Source organism: Diabrotica undecimpunctata, chromosome 7 (genome assembly GCF_040954645.1).
Source record: "Diabrotica undecimpunctata isolate CICGRU chromosome 7, icDiaUnde3, whole genome shotgun sequence".
Lineage (NCBI taxonomy): Eukaryota > Metazoa > Arthropoda > Insecta > Coleoptera > Chrysomelidae > Diabrotica > Diabrotica undecimpunctata.
Genome location: NC_092809.1, coordinates 60054174 through 60074136, shown reverse-complemented (window position 1 = coordinate 60074136; position 19963 = coordinate 60054174). Strand labels below are relative to the sequence as shown.

Sequence of the window (19963 nt, the reverse complement as noted above, 5' to 3'; positions counted from 1 at the left end):
ATTTGGCACCCAACGCGGTGGCTCTCTATTTAAAAGAATTAGTTTGGGAAGATAAGTGCTCTCATATAATTAAATTAATTATCAGTAGAAAGAAAAAATTATAGATTTTATTTTTAATTATATTTGAACAAGTAAAGTCTCAAAATGTCTCAAGGAAAGAAAGGTACAAGAAGCAAAAAGAATGAAGAAGATGTGGAAGTAGAAACACAACCTATACAAGAGGAGAGTTTAGTTCAAGTTCCACAAGATACTGCAGAAATGAATCCAGAAAGAGAGGAAAATGTCAATATGGCAGCTTTGATGTCATTAATGATGCAGATGAACAAGACGATGGAAGAGAATTCAAAAGAAATCAAAGAAGACATGAAAAAAATGGAACAGAAAATGGAAGAGAATTCAAAAGAAATCAAAGAAGACATAAAAAAATTGGAAGAGAATTCAAAAGAAGTCAAAGAAGACATGAAAAAAATGGAACAGAAATTGGAAGAGAATTATAGAAAATTAGAAAAGAAAATAGAAGATAATAATAATAAAATTGTAAAACAAATGGATAAAAAACTTGAAGCTGCAGAGAAAAAAGTAGCAAATGAAATAAAAAGTATACGGAATGACTACAAGAAAAGGATAGACAATGAGAGGACAGAAGTAAAGAGGATTATTCAAGATAATAAGATAGATATAGAACAGAAAATAGAGTTACAGAAATTTAACTTAGAAGTAAAAATTAACGAAGACAGGAGAAACACAGAAGAAAAATTAGACGATATACAACAAAATATCCAAATAAATTGTAATCAAATAAGAAATGTGGAACAGAGAATAGATGATATTTCACAAATGAGAGACATAGGGAGACCTTACTTAAATTTAACAAATGAGACTGGGATTAAATTCTCTGGTAATATAAAAAATTTGCATCCTAGAGTATACATAAATAGTTTAAAACATAAATTAAGATTTGTGAATAATATTAATGATATTAAAGATTATATTAGAATGACATTAAATGACAATGCAGCAACTTGGTTTGCTAGTATTGAGAATGATTTAGATAATTTTCAAACATTTGAAAATAAATTTTTAAATTATTATTATTGGGGTGAATTAGAGCAAGCCAAATTTAGAGAAATTCTATATTTTGGAAAGTATAATCAAAATTTAAAATCAAATATGGTAGATTATGCATTGAAATTGATAACAGTTGCAAAATATTTAGAACCACCACTTAGAGAGGATGAAACAGTCTTAAATGTATCTAGACATTTTGATGCTGATGTTGTCCAAACAGTAACTGTACAAAATATTCAAACAATAGATAGTTTTATTAATTTTATTCAAAGAATACAAAGAGGCAATATGACAAGTAATAATAACAACAGAAAAAACAATAATAACTTTCAATATAATAAAAATGATAATCAACAATATAGACAATCATATAACAATAATACTAGGTATGGTAATAATTTACAAAATTTTAATAATAATAACAGTAATCAAATTAGACAAAATTGTAATAACAATACTAATTATAATAGACAACATTTTAATAACAGTACTAATAATAATAGACAAGATTTTAACAATAGAAGAAATACAGAGCGACCTAACTATAACAGACAGGTAAATTGTGTTCGAAGGAATAGAAGCTGCGAAGACAGGGAACGAAATAGTACAAGGCAAGAAAATGTGAGTAGAAGTCATAGTAGGGAAAGACATAGGACATCAGATCCAAGTGGTCAGATACAATCTGACAATTCTAATAATCAAAATTTTGTGCAGTAAACTTTCTGAATTACAAGTTAGGCCATTGCTATTATGAAAAACCTTCTGAATTTATTTCTTTAGATGAAGAGAAAATTATTGAATCTATTAATTTAATTTATATAAATGCTTTGGCCAAAAATAAAATGATTAAGATTATGATAGATACTGGTTCAGAAAGTACTTTAGTCTCGGAGAATTTTATTTTTAATACATTAAAATTATCAGATATAATAAAGATTCCAAAAATTAAAATTGTTGGTGCAAATAATAAGAAGTTGGGTGAAATTGATAAACTAGCCAATTTTAAAATTAATATTCTTAATAAAGAAATTAATATGCAAGGATTTATTGTCAAGGATTTATATGTTGATATATTAATGGGAAATGATGAATTGGAAAAGAAGAAAGTAAAGATAGATTTTGAAAAAAAAATGGTAACTTTGGAAGGGCAAATAATTAAATTTATGCAGAAAGATGAGGTGGAAGAAGGAATAAGAGTTGATAGGATATTATTAAAAGAAAATAATGATGTTTATGAAGAAGAAATGTATTTTGATGATAGGGAAATGTCCCAAAAGAATGTAAAGAATAATTGTAGTGAATATTTAAGGAATGGAAATTTTAAGCAGATGGATGCCTACGAGGCGGAGTGCGTAAAATTGGAAGCAAGGAATAATGAGTACATAATGAAGAATAATTTTATTTGTAAAGAAGAAGATATGATAAAAGTTTTAAATTGCCCTGAAGAATATAAATCAATAGTCATTTCCATATTGCAGCAACACAAGGGACTTGTCAATAAAGAAAATAGAATTGCACAAAATTATATCCATAGTATAAAAGTTAAAGAAGAAAAAGATTTTAAAACAAAATCATACCCAATACCATATAAATACAGAGAAGAAGTAAACAAAACAATTAATAATATGTTAGAAGATGGGATCATTGAGAAGGCAGACACACGTTTTATTAACCCCATAGTAGTAGTACGAAAAAGATCAGGTGAAATCAGGTTATGTTTGGATGCAAGGAATATTAACAAGATTACTGAAAAGCAATTTGAAGCACCAATGAGTATAGATGGAATATTAGGAAGAATTACAGGAATGTCATTTTTCACTAAAATCGATTTACAACATAGTTTCTGGTTAATACCTCTAGAAAGAAAAAGTAGACAGTATACAGGATTTCAGATAGATGGAGTAGTATATCAATTCAAAGTAGTACCATTTGGACTTCAATCATCTTGCAGTGCTCTATGTAGATGTCTTCATGATATTTTGGATCAATATGAACATTTTGTAATTCACTACATTGATGATATATTAATTTTTTCTAAAACGGCTGAAGATCATGAGAAACACCTAAAAATTATAATAAATAGATTAGACAAAGTTGGACTAAAAATAAATCAAGAAAAATGTACATTTTTTCAAAAAGAAGTCATATATCTAGGTTATAAACTTAACACTAAGGGAATCGAAATGGATCCAGAACGGACACAAGTCATTCAGGAATATAAAACACCACACAATTTAAGAACTTTAAGAGGATTTATTGGAATAATTAATTATTATAAAAGGATGATACCAGATCTAAGTATAAAAGAAATTCCATTACTTGAACTACTGAGAAAAGGTGTAAAATGGAGATGGGATCAGAGAAGAGAACTAGCATTCCAAGAAATTAAAAACATTTTTCTGTCAAATTTGAAAATATACTATCCTGACCACACAGCCATTCATATTAAGAACAGATGCATCAATAGAGAGATTATCAGGGGTATTATTACAAATACATGATGGGGTTGAATACCCAATACAATTCATTTCAAGAATTACAAAGCCACATGAAAAGGGTTACTCAGTTTCAGAATTAGAACTAGCAAGTATAATACACTGTGTCACAAAATTAAGATTTTATTTGTTGGGTAATGAATTTACAATAGAAACAGATCACCAAGCTTTAACATCTATATTAAATAACAAATATGGAAACAGTAGAATACATCGGTGGAGTCTAATACTTAGTGAATACTGCTTTGAAATCAAATACATTTCTGGAAAATCCAATATAGTGGCAGATGCTCTATCAAGGTTAGAAAATACATCACAAAAAGGGCAGCGAACAATAAAAATTGGATTAAATCAATTAGTAGAAAGTACTGGATTATATTCTAAAGAAGAAATTATAAGAGATCAGATCAATTTGAGTGAAAAACAAAAAGTCCTTAGGAAAGATGGAGTATATTATAAAATAATAAATGGCATAGAAGTATATGTAATAACTAGAACTTTAGCAAAGAAAATATTGAAAAATTTACATAACAATTATATGCATATTGGTTCAAGAAAGCTATGGATGCTATTTAGGGACAATTATTTTGCAAAGAATGACATAAGTATAGCAAAAGAAATTACTACCCAATGCCCAATATGTCAACTAAACAAAGAAAAGAATTTCAAAAACCAGAACACATATAAATCTAATGTTGTATATGAAAAACTAAATACAGTTTCCATGGATTTTATTTCAAATTTAGTTCTCAGTCCAACAGGGAAAAAGCATATACTAGTGATAGTTGATTTATATACAAAATTTATTAAACTATATCCCTGCTCTAGAACAAATGTTAAAACATTAAAATTATATATTAATCAATTTTTCGAAGAAATAGGACCATTTAGAAATTGCATAATAGATAATGCTACATATTTTAACAACCAAAAATTTCGGACATTTTGTGAGAAAAAGGGAATCAACATTCATTTTACAAGTATCAGACATCCTCAGGCAAATCCTGCAGAAAGATATATTAAAGAAGTTATAAAATATTTAAGGATACTGTGCCAAAATCAACACGAAACTTGGCAGCAACATATACCACAAGTAGAGTATTTTTTAAATAATACACATAATTTGAATACAGAGGAAGTACCAGAATATTTAATGTTTGGCCATATAGGAAACAGAAAGTGGATTAGTGAATATAATCAGGATATGTTATAACAAGTAATGCAGAAAGTGAATAACCGAATTAAGAGGAAAGCTGAAAAATATATCAGAAGACAAAATCGAAATATAAAAAAACCAATCACATTTCAAAAACTAGTAAAAACTACTAAAACTAGGAGACCTAGTGTTAATTCGTTCACTTAGAAAAAGTAATGTTAAAGAAAACCGTTGTAAGAAATTACAACCAATGTTTGAAGGTCCATATACAATTGAAAATCAGAATGGACTAAATAGTTATGTGTTAATAGATGCAGAGAACAGACTAAGAGGCATATTTCATATCAACGACATTTTTCAATATCATGAAGAGATTGAATAATGATTTCTATACCTTTAACACAAATATAATAACACTAATAACTTACTGATATATCCATTTTATTCAATAGACTTGATTTGTTAAATGGTAGATGGTAGATTTCATTATTTTGAATCAATTTGACATCATACTTGTTGAATTTTGTATATATGGAAATTAATTTGTACCCTAAAAATCATAATTTGGGGTTAGACACAAAATTGATACTATAATTGCTATAAAAATGTCTTTCTAATATAATAAAGTGAAAAACAAAAACTTACCAATTTATATTGATGAAAGTTATTTTGAATGGAAATAATTCCTAGATTTTGTCTATAAACAAACAGAACACCATATCGATTATATTTTTAATTAAGGTTATATTTTATTCTCTGATATCGCATCCATTGCCCCATTTGACATGACAGTTTGACCATAGAATAGAATAGCCGAACTGTGCTCCGTTGTTCTCTGCTTTGATATAGACAGCGAACAGGGATGTATTTAACACATTTTAAATAAAAAAAAAAAAATTGATTTATTAAATTTAATAAGGTATGAGAAAATTAATATTTAAAAAAATAATAAGTAAATTATTTATTTTAAATATTATTTTGGGGTATTGTGACAATTGGGGTTTATAGAAAATAATTTATATACTTATATACTAATTATATACTAATTTAGTTATATACTACATAATATTAGATATAAAAAAGTATTTGATTATTTTAAGAAGTTATATATTAGAGAATTTAATAAAAATATATTTATGTGAGGGCATTTTTAATAAATTAGCATATAATAAGTGTAAAAAGTTGTATTTTAATGTTGTAAATATAGTTAAGTGAGCCATGTGCCTAGGCAACCAACCATACAGTAAGTAATTGACAGATAGAAATTAAGAATTATAGGGAATATAAAGTGGGGTTATAATAATATATTGTTTGAATTGTGTATTTTATTAAATTAGAGTGTTAGTTACTAATTTGAATGTTTATTCTGATCTGAAAAGCCTAAATGTCAACAAAATTATCAATGGAACATTAACGAATTCTCCAGAGTGCAGAGTGTGACCATTGTTTACGGTCGAACATTCTGGAATAATGATTATGGCGGTGGATCGAACAGATATTTTTTTCGAGAACATCTATATAGAAGTTAATAGAACGAATGGAACATGATCTCTTACCAGATGGTTCTGGAATATCCAAAAGGATATAAATACCCGTGATTTGGATTCAAGATGGCAGTTTTTAGTCAGAAGTCAGGCCAGTTTATTATGAAAGTTAGTAGAAGACAGACACAATTAATTAGTGAAGTCAATTGTTCACAGTTTTAGTAAGTCAGTCAAGCAGTTTAATAAGAAATATGAAAGTTAGTTGGAGATAGTCCAATTGTTTAATATAGTGAGTTAAATGAAGATTAAAAATTATGCATACATTTAATGCACATTTATAATTATACACAAATAATTATTGAAGATTATAAAAGTATATTAGAAGAATATTGGATGGACATTGGAAGGAATTAAAATTATATTATGATTGGAGATTAGTATAAATCAACTTATAATAATTGGATATTGGTATATTGAAAAGAAGAACAAATATAAATGGTGTTTGCTGGTTTGCTTGGTGGTATATAAATGCTGGTGAAGAAAACTATATCTTAAATTGGTAGAAGCTGATAATTGGAAAAAGTAATTTCACAAAAACAAGGATAACCGAAGTACGAAGACATTCAGTGGTGATTAGAATATATAGTGGAAAACAGTTCATTTAGGCATTCAGTGAAAGAAAGGTATAAAATTTTGTTAATATAATTTAGTTAGTGTCATAACAATTTCAATTTTGAAGATAGTTTGTTTAAATTTTACATTGTCTATAGAATTTAATTAGTTTTATAAGAATATCAATATAAAGATAGTTTATTTTAAATTTACATTGGCTAGGTTAGATATATATGTGTGTTTAATAATAGTTATAATAAAGATAATTTAAAAAAGTACTTACAAACTAATTCTTTGAGAACCGCGATAAAAACCCTATATTATTAAAATACTCATTGCTCATCATTCAAACAAAAAACACATCATAACAATATATATATATATATATATATATATATATATATATATATATATATACATTTGGATGGGTTGGAGTCAATAAAAAGGGGCTATTAGGGGTAACTATTCTTTATACTCAAGCTTTCAATTGTGTTTTCAATTATTTTCAGTCAAAAAAATACAAAATATTTTATAAAGTGGAACTAATAATTGCAAAAAATAGTAACTCACAAAATAAATTTAGGTTAGTTAATAAAATTATGCTTCTATACACATATTTAAAAAAACACTATTTTAAAAAATTAATTTGTCTAATAAATATAATTTTGCAAAAATTATTTAAACAGAAAACAATTGAATTTTGATAAATTATAAATAAATTACAATAGCAACCAAAAAAATTACAAATAACCCTTAATGTCATGAATGCCAACTTACAGTTTGTATTTTAATTTATTTTTGACACCAAAATTAAAATTTTGTTAAATATTCTTTTTTATTTAATAATAACAAAGAAGATTTATTTATTATTCACAGATACCTGAAAAAATGTAACAAATATATGGAAAATTAAATTTAAAATGTGATATTTTACTGGTTTTATAAATGAATTATAGAGAAATAATATAATTATAGATTTTGCTTAGATTTTGAATTTCTGATCTTTTGTTTAAATATTATCACTCCTGCTAATACAAACCATGTTTTAAAAAGTCCTTTTGAATTTATTACCTTCATTACATTCAGTTTGTGTAATGAAGGTAATAATCTTCTCATAAATAGTACTGTTGAGAACGCATCTCCTTACTCCATTTTTTATTTTTATTATTTCTGTTCTTTCTCTTCCGGTGTCTATTATTGCTTGGGAATCTCGCATTTTTATTTTTATCATTCTTATAATTATATTTGGTATATTACTCCCTTGTAAGTCTTGGATCATTTTTCTTCTGTGTAGTTTGTCAAGCGCCCGTTTAAAGTCTAGAAAAAGTATGTGTTTCTTCGTCGTACTCGTATGTTTTCTGTATCACTTGTTTTAGCATATGTATAGCGTCTATCGCGGATTACCTTTTTCTAAAACCGTACTGGTAATCCTCTATGCTTTGTTCTGTATATATTGTTTGTCTCTAATTATACCAGTTAATTATACGTTATATTCAGTAACTTAATTGCTCTGTAGTTTTTGCACATTCTATGGTCTCCTTGTTTTGGGATTGTCACTATAATTCCCCTCTTCCATTCTTCGGGCAATATTTCTTTGCTCCATATATTCTGTATTAGTTCATAAATATATAGTGCCTGCACATATTCCGTCTTCTCCCCTGCACTTGAGACTCCAACTACCCATTACTCCTCTTTTCCCTATTTCTCTCAAGTTACTGAAAAACTAATTAAACTGTACAAACATCATAATGTGCCTGTTAAAATTGCAGTTAAGAATTCCAAGACGGTCAGAAATTTGTTTTCTAAAACTAAAACACCCTTGTCCCTTTTGGAACAAGTCAATGTCATCTATCACATACCTTGTGCTGAGTGTGACTCGTGTTACATCGGTCAGACAGGGAGATCACTGAGAGGGCGTCTTACGACACACCGCAGTGATATCAACTTATCCAAGCATACTTGTGCTCTTGCTCAGCATACTATTAACACAAATCATAAAGTAGACTTTAATGAAGTTAAGATTCTTGGCAATGAACGCAATCTCGTGAAAAGGCAGTTTTTTGAAATGTGTTCGATACTTAAACACCCTAACGCTCTGAATAAGAGTTAATGGGTTTTTTTCACTATAGAATGAAGAAAGATTAAGAATATTCGAAAGGAAAATCCTCAGAAGAATTATGGGTCCAATAAGAATGGAAAACGGAGAAATGAGAGGAAGATTGAAGGAAATTGACTTACTGATTAAGAAGGTCAACAGATGGAAGCCAGAAACTGAAATACCAAGAAGAAAACGTAGAAAGAGATGGGAGGACCAAGTCATGAGAGATATCGAAGTCGTGAAAGTGAGAAACTGGAGGGACATATCGCTACCTTAATTAGCAGACCTTGTAACTTCAAAATAGTAAATTTTATAGGAGACAATAAAAACAGTAAAATTTTATTTATATTAGCAGTCATATTTTTGGTTTGAAATATATCAAATATATATTTGTATCCTTTACTCAGATAGCCAATTGTAATTTTTTTTATTCTATAGTTTTTTACGGAGTTAAGAGTTTTGCACACACACTATATCGGAGATACGTGATTTTACAACATTTATTTGTTACAATGCAAAAAAGAGTGATCCAGAAAATAAGTCTTTTTTAAAGTTTATTAATACAAAAATATATTTTTAACCCAACAAATTTTAATTAAAGTTATAATACTACTTGTAAATAAAAAACAAATTTTACAAACTACAGTAAAGTTTAACACAAACAAGGTGTTTAATCGTGAGGAATTGCAGCATAAAAGGGATGGAAATCTGGTTCCAAAGTGGATGTTAAGAATTGTAAATCAAGATAGTTCCTATATTTAATCGATAATCTTTTGGTGTAAAGACTTGGAAGATTGTGAAGTGTTGTTGGATTAATTAATTTGTCTTTTCTTTGGGGTATATTTTCCCATTCATCAGAAAAATTCAATTTGAATTGAATTGTTTGATTAGGTAAATACTTCAATGCACGTAAATCGACAACTCGGGGAGATCCACTAAGTTTGCCTGGCCTAATGCTATTATAAAATAAATGACTATCAAAATTTTTGAGATATTTGTAATCCAAATACTTCACTGTATATGGAGAAGGGAATTTCCTGGCATCTTTACAGATTGTTATATAATCTGCTGGTACACGAACTGTTGTATTTTTTAACTTCCGTTCAAGGAGTGCATTGAGTCGGCCTCCATTTGTGTGTGACCGACTTTTAAGAATTTTTGTTCAATTATTACATTGTTCGTAGATACAATATGAAGAAGCGCATTGGCTAGTGTACTGCAACGGTTCTGGTACGAACAGCCGTCGCTGTACAAAACAATTTTTTCCTTTTCCTCAGGTAAGGGCAGGTTTGATAAAACAAAATCTGAAATTATTGTTCAAATCTCATTGGAAGTCAAACCGCCCTCTGTCTCATTCCAGGTGAAACAGAATCCTTCCTTGGTGTTTATGTTATAAATTGTAAAATTGTGGACAGACAACTTCATTTTATAGTAGAGAGTAGATACTGAAGATTTAGGGCAAAGTAATAATGATTGTAAATCCATTGTGAATGTTACACAAGTTGAGTCTGCTTTATCTACATCTTTTTGTATCCTTGCTTCATATTTCTTAAGAAGAAGATATGCGTTTCATACTCGTCCTAGCTACAAAATATCGCAAGCATCTCTTTTGGATTGATAAATAGAAAGATTTTGATCATCAAAAATCTGTAAAAACCTACATTGTGACAACGGAGTTACATTTTGTTCTTTGCACCCATTATTTTTATAAAACGTGTACACACTTCTTTTTGATTGCCAGCCAGGCTCAAGATATAACTTCGATGTCCTCTTGCGGTAATAATGCGATTCAACTTTGGGTAACCCAACCAAAAATGTTTCAAGTGATTCCACTTCTTTGGGTTTTCTAGGTTTTTTTAAAGACAGAGTTCTCATCATCATTGAGTGTAATTTTATGATCATCTGTTGGATCATCTGGATTTCTACCTTTTGTTGCTGTTTGCCAGTTTAGAGCAGTCCGTTCACCGATAGCTAAGTTATTCAGGAACATGTTCTTGCACACACGAACTGCAGAACCATTCTGTTTAAGAAAATATTTGCAAGAGTTTTTTCTTTTACTCTCTCTCTGATTTTCGGACTCGAGCCCGAACAATGTTAGATTTCTGAGTCAAAAACCTCAGCAATAGCATTTTCTCTGGCCAATCCATTTTCCAAAACTCTTCAAAATTTTCTTTTCTATCATCTTCTGTGAGTCTTAGACACTGGATTACACAATTTTCTTTTCTGCTACATTTGCATCTTTGTTCCATTACTCTAGCAGCTTTTTTATATTATATACATACAGTCCATTTTTTGTTTTTCTTTTACCGCAATATTCCTTTCCTAATTTTTTGGCTGTTATATTTTTCCTAATGTTCCAAGTTTGCTGATTCACTTGGTGTCGTTTCCTGCGTTTGCTTTTACTTGATATTTTATTCGAATTCTGATCAAAGTCATTGTCAATTTTATGTTCACGTTTATTGGGCCTATACTCTTCATTGTTATCTGATTGCTCATCGCTAATAATATTATTAACAATATCATTATTATTAATAATATCAATACAAGGTTCACTTTGATTAGGTGTATTATATTCGTAATTCTCCAACTGCTCTACTATTTTGTTGCCAATATTTAGAGTTGGGTCTTCCAATTTATGTATGGTTTTATCCATTGCATATAAAAAAATTGTTTGTTTGAAGTGATTCGGGAACTGTTATATTTTCAAGATTCAACATTAAACTTATATCGTCTGAGGGCAAGGTGAATAAAAAACCATCATTGGGGTCAACAAACATCTCGCTTTCTTCTTCTTCCGGGGTACATTAATTATTATTGGTGCTAATGCGCCAATGTTTATGCACTTTGGGATATTAACAGTACACTCTACATCAGTAGAATCAACATTTTCTTGATCCGAACGACCTGTTATTCTTTCTGTAAGCTGTTCACTATTATTTTTTGGCTGAGTTTTAGGACTGCTTTGTTGTAGTGCCATATTTAGCAGTCTTTGACCTCTCAATCTTCTGAAAAAATACAAACTAAATTTAGTGCAATTGAGTTTGGGAAACCTCAACTGTACCTCCGAAATAAACTGTAGACATATGACTTTATGTAGGCTCCTTCGTATCTACAAATTTATTTATCCGCAATATTTCACTTAATTGAAATTATTTTACAAAATTTTGTGCAGTACGCCTACCTAGAATTAGTGCAAAACTCTTAACTCCAGTTACCTAACGAGCTGACATAACCTATAAAATTTTAGCAAATCTCGTATCTCCATGCTTTTATTAAATCATTATTATAAACTACTTTTGCATGGTACAGGTTAAGCTTAAAAATTCAATTGTTTTGTACTTACTTTTACATATTTAAAGTTCAAAAGGGCACTTAAATAACATCAAAATACAACAACAATAAAAGAACGATCAGCCTAGATGCTTCTCATAGAATAACAACATGGCAACTGGGAGTTAGAAGTTGTGCCAACATGAAAACGACAGACTGGAGTTAAGAGGTACCCTAATTCTTTAATATAACACAGAATAATTTTTTCTGTGGAGATTTGTCAGTCTGTAGAGAATTGATTTTCATTTGAGCTTGCTATTAAAAAGTGGTTGTCACCAAAATAGGAAGTTAAGAGGTTTGCTAATTAGGGTATTGATATGCACAGATCGAAATGAGTGGAAGAAAATTGCAACGAAAGCCAAATCAATAACAAACTTTGACAACACACAATACAAGAATGCGCAGTGATTCACCGCTATCAGCGAATCAAAGAGCTCTAAGTAAGAGCGTCAAACATTCGATCAGGAACGAAAAAAAAAAATCTCGTTGCGCTGTTTAATCTATCCTATCATTTTTCGTATAACAGTTTTTAAATTATTGCCATATAAATAACCTAAAAATATTTATTTCAGTAACTGTAGGTGGCTCCTTACCAACTGAATACAACGTCTACACGGGTAAAAAAGATCCATCTTTTTTTTTGTCCGAAGATCTCCGAAGCGATATTCTAAATAGAAATGTATTAACTTTGTTACAACCTGACCCACAGCAATATCCAGATCTTCCGCAAGAGGTAGATAGCTACCACGAGCTGTTTCCTTTAGAACCCATATCAAATACTTTGCATAAGGCTCATTTGGGCTATCAGGCGACCATGTACAAAGCAACTCACATCAAAACTGGTATGCACTACTGTTTAAGAAGAATCCATGGATTTAGGTATTGATTAATTTTTACTTAAGTATTTCTAGTTATTCTTTTCAAAGTATCTTTATAAAAAAAGTGTTGCAATTATAATATTTATGTTTTAGGTTATCTAACACTAAATGTATGGCATATGTCGAGCTGTGGAGAAAACTCACCCATTCCAATATAGTTCAGTTGAAAGAAGTATTTACCACGAAAGCTTTCGGTGATAACTCCATGATATTCGTGTACGACTATCATCCCGGTTCAGAAACACTACTGAACAAACATTTTTCACCGGACCAACCAGGTTATTGTGATCCGTTCTTAAATGATAGCTCTACACCGAGACCATATAGTTATCAGAAAAATAACCTGCTGCGGCACACTCAAAATAATAAACTTCCTGAACCATTGATTTGGAATTACATTATTCAGCTTACATCAGCTTTAAGAATCATTCACTCTTCAGCACTTGCGTGCAGAAGTTTAGATCCAACGAAGATTATTATTAATTCCCGAAATAGGTAAGTTTATTTTTTTGCTATTTATCATTTATTTGATCATACATTGAAGATAAGGTACATATTAAACAGAACTAGCAAGCTTTAAAATATATAATAAAAAACATAAAAAAATCTAGATTCGGAGAAAAATTTAATAAAATATAGGAGGTGGGAAATCATGGAGATTTATTCATGATATAAGATCAGACCAAAGAGAAAAGTACCATTAACCTTCCTAATATTATTGTTCAAATGATATAAAAGCGGTAATATTTTAAGATGTTATAATTTTGAAGGTTGGAAAAGATAATGCGAAGGCATGGGAGTACCGGTACGGAACGAATACCTATCTACGTTAAGCTTTGCAGACGATCAAGTAGTGATTGCACAAGACCAAGACGACCTCAGCTACATGATGAAGAAACTACAAGAAGAATATACCAAGGCTGGCCTAGATATTAACCTCGCGAAAACAGAGTACCTATCTACAAGTGAAGAAGACATAGAAGATCTACAGATTGATGACAACGTAACAATCAAAGGAAAGGATAAATGCAAATACTTGGGGTTTATAATCACGAAAAAGGCAACGACAGAGGAAGAAATTACTCAAAGATTAGGACAAACAAGAACAGCAATCCGACAACTTAACTCAGTATGCTGGGATAGACACCTAAATATTAAGACAAAAACACAGATTTATAAAACATTAGTGCGAAGTATTATGACATATTGGGCTGAAAATTGGATCATAAACAAGAAAAACAGCAATAAGATAGTAGCAACAGAGATGGAATGCCTGCGAAGATGCTGCAGACTAACAAGAATGGATAGGAGAAGTAATGACGAAATAAAGCAAAGAACATCAATAGAAACAGACATACTAACATACATAGAACAAAAAAGACTAAAGTGGTATGGACATATAAGAAGAACTAGTGACAGCAGATGGTTAAAGAGAATAACTGAATGGAGCCCCATAGGAAGGAGGAAAAGAGGACGACCCCGAGAAAATCCTGGAAGAACGAAGTAGACGACGCCATGAGTAAGAGAGGCCTAAACGATGGAGAATGGGACAACAGAGAGAGATGCAAACGGTTGAGCGAGGGAAGTCAGTGAATACTGTAGAATCCCTGAATATAACTGTTACTTACTTGAAGATGGCCTGGCGTGTGTTGGATTCAGGGTGGAAGGGTCCATCCGCATGCAGTCCTCCCAGAGGAGTTGTTCTCACAGATGCACACATAGCTCGGTAGGTTCTCTCCAGACCGGTGCATCACATGAATAGTCGGTCTTTTCTCTCTCTCTCCCGCTCTATCTCTCTTTCTCTCTCACACACCTTTGCTGCAGATTTCTCTCTAGTATTTCCTTCGTTCTGACGATTTGAGTTACTGCCTTCCGTATTGCCTATTCAGTTTTTCCGCTCATTGCTACCTGCAATATTATATTTGGGCTTACGCTTCCTATGTAATTTGTTTCTGTCGTCATTTAAAATTCTGCATTCGGAATATACAGTGCTCGGCCGTATCAGACACTCCATGCTCGTCTGTCCATTGGTTCTGCCACTCCGTTAGGCTGCTATTCCTAGCTACTATTTTCTTCCTCTTCCTCGCTTTCCTTCACCATCAGGCGGATGGGTAACACCCCTGCGATCACTTGTATCGCCACCGTTGATGTTGTTCTGTATGCACGTGCTACCCTTAGCAGTGCTTATCTTTGGGCTTTTTGTAGCACTCTCCTATATTTATTGATGTTAAGCACTTGTTGCCATACCGGTTTCGCATAGAGTGGACCACTTCCATTAAAATTCTCCTTTTGGCAGTCCCTGGTCCTCCCACATTGGGGGTAATCCTTGTCAATTCCTTTCTGCCATATGTTTTATTTTCTTGTATCCCTCTTCTAAGCTTCGGGCTCTTTATCCCTTGGATTTCCTTGAGTCTTCTACTGTCAAAATAGTTTGATCTGCCCCCTCTCTTGGTTTTGTTACGTTTCCACTAATTTCAAACAAAATGTACCAATGTGGTGAGTGAATATTTTTCCAAGACGTCCCACTCTGCCTGCCACCTTTCTATTTATCGGTATAGTTGCCATTGTAACGTCGATAACGTTCCTCCCCCCAGTTCAGACATTTGTCTACAAGTCCTTTCTTTGCACTTGTCCCTGGTATGCCGAAGTGTAGAAACGAATAGCAGCGTATTGGTTGATATCTGGGTGCCATTACCTTACAGTTGACCAGTCTTAGCAGCACCTTTCTCTGCCGCACCAGTGTGTCAGCCGCTGTTCTACCAGCTTTTACTACTACCGTATCTCCCCCAAACCGTCCCTCTTTACTATTCCAGATTTCAACTGATCATCCTCTCTGAATTTTGTCCCTGGGTCCTCAGCTGCAGACGTAGGTTTCATTGTGCTGTCCTTCTCATCTTTTTGATGTCGACCCCGCTGTTTTTTACGCCCACTTTCTGTTTGGCCTCTTTTATCATGGCCGCGTACAATTTCTTGTCCCCTTTGATGTTAATATTTCCTCTTTCTGTCCTTCTGAAATTTGGAATTACCGGTGTTATTTCCACTTCAGTACCCTGCAGGCTTTCTTCATTCTTTCTTAGTTCCACCCAAGCCGTGCTTTCTCCTACTAGACAGTAGATATGTTGCTCCCTCTTTGCCTTGTTCCTTACCTCCCTTATGGCCTCTACTAAATCCATGGCACTTTTCAAGCTGTTTGAGCCTCTTTGCTCGATCGTGATCGTATAAGCGGCATTTATAGTTTTTGGGCCACTTTCTCCCTCATTTCAGAGATTAACCGATTTAGGACATAGTTTGTTTGATCCCTGCCTTGTTCTCTGACTAGATGTTCCAGTCCTGTGTGACTTTGTACCTATTCCGCGATGTGGTTATCTGCTAGTTTACTTTTCTCTCTTTTATCCAGTGTTAATCTCCTCTCCATTCTTTTTTTCCTCCTCTCCATATCCATTTTTATATATTCTATTTCTGCTTGTACACTCTGTCGCTTTTCTCAACTCTATATTATTCGTTTTTTCTTTGTAGTTTTCCATGTTCGTCTGAAGAACAAAAGTCCAGCTGGACAGTGCTTCCTTATCCAGCTAAGGCATTTATCACCCCGGAATTTCTTATCGAGCTGTACTTCTCTTAATTTGCCACGGTTTTCACCGGTAGCAGTGACAGCAACGCTCGTATACCGCCTGGTGTTCCTCAGTGTAGCTGCTTACCCTACACTGTGAGAAGGTGAAAAGGATAAGGATTTTGTCAGTCAAAAATTGTCATGCCAGTGAAACTGACGCCATTTACTGGCATCATGTAAATCATACTTAAAGATTTGTTAGTTTGCATTTTACATCCGGTGTTTATTATTTTGGTAGCAGTTTTCCCAATCAGAGAACAAATAGTTCAACACATCTTATGTGTTGAGATTGGAATAAAGATACGCACAAACGTTATTAACTAGAAACTTTTTAGGTTAAGATTAAGTTGTTTAGGAGTAATGGATGTAGTGCTTCAAGAAACAAATTCAACCATCAACCACATAGCACTAGTTCAACATTATCAGCAGGAAGACTTAACTGCTTTAGGAAAATTGGTTCTAGCTCTGGCTTGCAAATCGACCATGGCTGTGCAAAGAGAAAACATATCTACAGCTTTAGATATTGTCAGTCGTTCCTACACCACTGATCTCCGCAATCTGATTATGTATTTATTAGGTAAGTAATTTCCTAAGGAAAAACAATTAACAAATATATTCATTTTAGAGTAATGATCTTGTTAGATTAGGGCAGAATAAGTAGATAATAGATAAAAGTCCTGTCCGAGAATAATGAGAGGTAACAAAAGGAAGGAACTTAGTCCTTAAAAAAATATATCAAATGGAAATATAAAAAGCATGGACCTTCTATTATTTCATAAAATGTCAGTTTCTATTTCATTATCTTCAAAGAATATTATTTTTTTCTTCTCCACTCTATTTGGAATACATTTCCCTCATTTTCATTGTTATTTAGATTATTCCATACAATACAACTGGCAACAGGAGAGAAAGTAATATCATTATGATTTAAAATACACTCATATAAGTAAAAATGATTATTTTTCGCCCAGAAGATTATCTTACTTAAAACTACTAACACAAAATTTAATATAATTATCACGAGAAACAAGTGAAATTTTAAACAATGTTTACATTTTTTTGTCCCCTTATTTGTGTCGACCTAGCTGACAACACGTGCATTAAACTGTAAAAATATGCTTCACTTATTGTCCTTCAGTTCTACAGGGGCGGCTCGTGATAGTACAAGATGGTGATGCACACTACACTTGAGGAATATTATTACTATGGTTAGCTGCTTCACTTGTAGGTCGATTTTGTGACGTCATTACGTGAAACCGTCGACGGACTGGGTATTTATTTTAATGCTTGTAAGCGATATTAAATAACAATTTTATTGGCAAAAGAATAGCAGCAAAAGCTCGGATACTATTTTACGTGGTAGGCTGATATATAGAGAGAGACAAATTGTTTCCTGGCTTCTAAGTTTGTGACAGGTTCATACTCATAATAGCTGTTTTTTAGCTGAAAATAATTACTAATACCACATATCAAGACGGTATGAATAAGATGTTTCGCCCTTCCTTCGTCTCATCAGCGTTGTACAGTCATATTAAGCAAAATTTAAATTACATACTAAATGACAACTGATTCTGTTAATATTAATCAGTTGCAAAATGAAATTATTGTACGCAAACAATATACCTAAAAACGCGTAATAAGTTCATTTTAGAACCAGTCTTATACTGTAAATGTATTGAATATAGAGAAATACAAACAAGCAAGTAAGCAAATTACTATTATAATAAAAGGTAAAAGAAATAATAAATTAGACTTACTCACAATCAATTTAATTTAACTATCCAGACGACCGGTTTCGCTCTCTACAATATGCAAAGCATCTTCAGGTCTCGATACAAAGTTAAATAAATGCTGAAATAATAAACCCATATTAGGGTGTTGTCTAATAAAGATAAACAAAGATAGATGATATAAATTACAGTAATTATGCCAATATTACATGTCTGTGGTTTTTCAAAATGAATAAAATGTTTAGGCAGACAAGGTAAGATCCACAAATTGGTAAAATAGTCTATTAAATTGTAATAAATTAATAAATGATCAAATAAATAAAACTTTACTTACATGCCGGTGCTCTATTAATTGATGGTTGAAAGAACATGGTTCAAACTATCCTGTATTGTTGAATGGAGAACTTAAGTATGCTATTGTAATTGTTTGACAGTAAACGGGGAAGTTCTTGAGGAGACAGATTTTATCCAATGAAGTAGAGATAGGTGTAATGTGATTATTTGTTAGATGAAAGTAATGTTCCATACCATTGAGTTATTTAAAAGTTATTTATATTTATTCTAGAGATATATTTATGAAATGTGTGTTATTTATTGAGATTTTATTTTATGAAGGTGACAGTTGTAAGACAATGAATGAGATTAGATGTACAAATTGTGTGGGTGTGCATTTCTTTCAACTTGTAATTATCAAATTTCTTTGATAAAGTTCTATTGTTATATATGGCAAATGATTGTAAAGTCAAGTATTTAAAATTAAAAATTAAGGACAATTTAAGACACACAGAAAACACTTTGTGTTGATACACAGAAAACTTAAACTCTTAAATTGTCCCTAATTTTTAATTTTGAATACTTGACTTTATAATCATTTGCCATTATAAGAGAGTTGAAAGCAAGTTGAAAGAATTGCACACCCACACAATTTGTACATCTAATCTCATTCATTGTCTTACAACTGTCAACTTCATAAAATAAAATCTCAATAAATTCACAAATTTCATAAATATATCTCTAGAATAAATATAAATAACTTTTAAATAACTCAATGGTATGGAACATTACTTTCATCTAACAAACAATCACATTACACCTATCTCATTGGATAAAATCTGTCTCCCCAAGAACTTCCCCGCTTACTGTCAAACAATTACAATAGCATACTTAAGTTCTCCATTCAACAATACAGGATAGTTTGAACCATGTTCTTTCAACCAATTTAATAGACTATTTTACCAATTTGTGGGTCTTACCTTGTCTGCTTAAACATTTTATTCATTTTGAAAAACCACAGACATGTAATATTGGCATAATTACTTTAATTTATATCATCTATCTTTGTTTATCTTTATTAGACAACACCCTAATATGGGTTTATTATTTCAGCATTTATTTAACTTTGTATCGAGACCTGAAGATGCTTTGCATATTGTAGAAAGCGAAACCAGTCGTCTGGATAGTTAAATTAAATTGATTGTGAGTAAGTCTAATTTATTATTTCT

At 31.4% G+C, this 19963-nt stretch overlaps 1 protein-coding gene across 1 annotated transcript in view; it reads left to right on the top strand.

The window, feature by feature from the left end:
* Window positions 1–19963, top strand: part of PAN3 (Poly(A) specific ribonuclease subunit PAN3) — a 57625-nt gene that overhangs the window by 21075 nt on the left and 16587 nt on the right. Inside the window, exons 4-6 of the mRNA XM_072537403.1 lie at window positions 12816–13122; window positions 13215–13616; window positions 17067–17308. Coding sequence (XP_072393504.1) covers window positions 12816–13122; window positions 13215–13616; window positions 17067–17308 — 951 coding nt within the window. The remainder of the gene's footprint in view (window positions 1–12815; window positions 13123–13214; window positions 13617–17066; window positions 17309–19963) is intronic.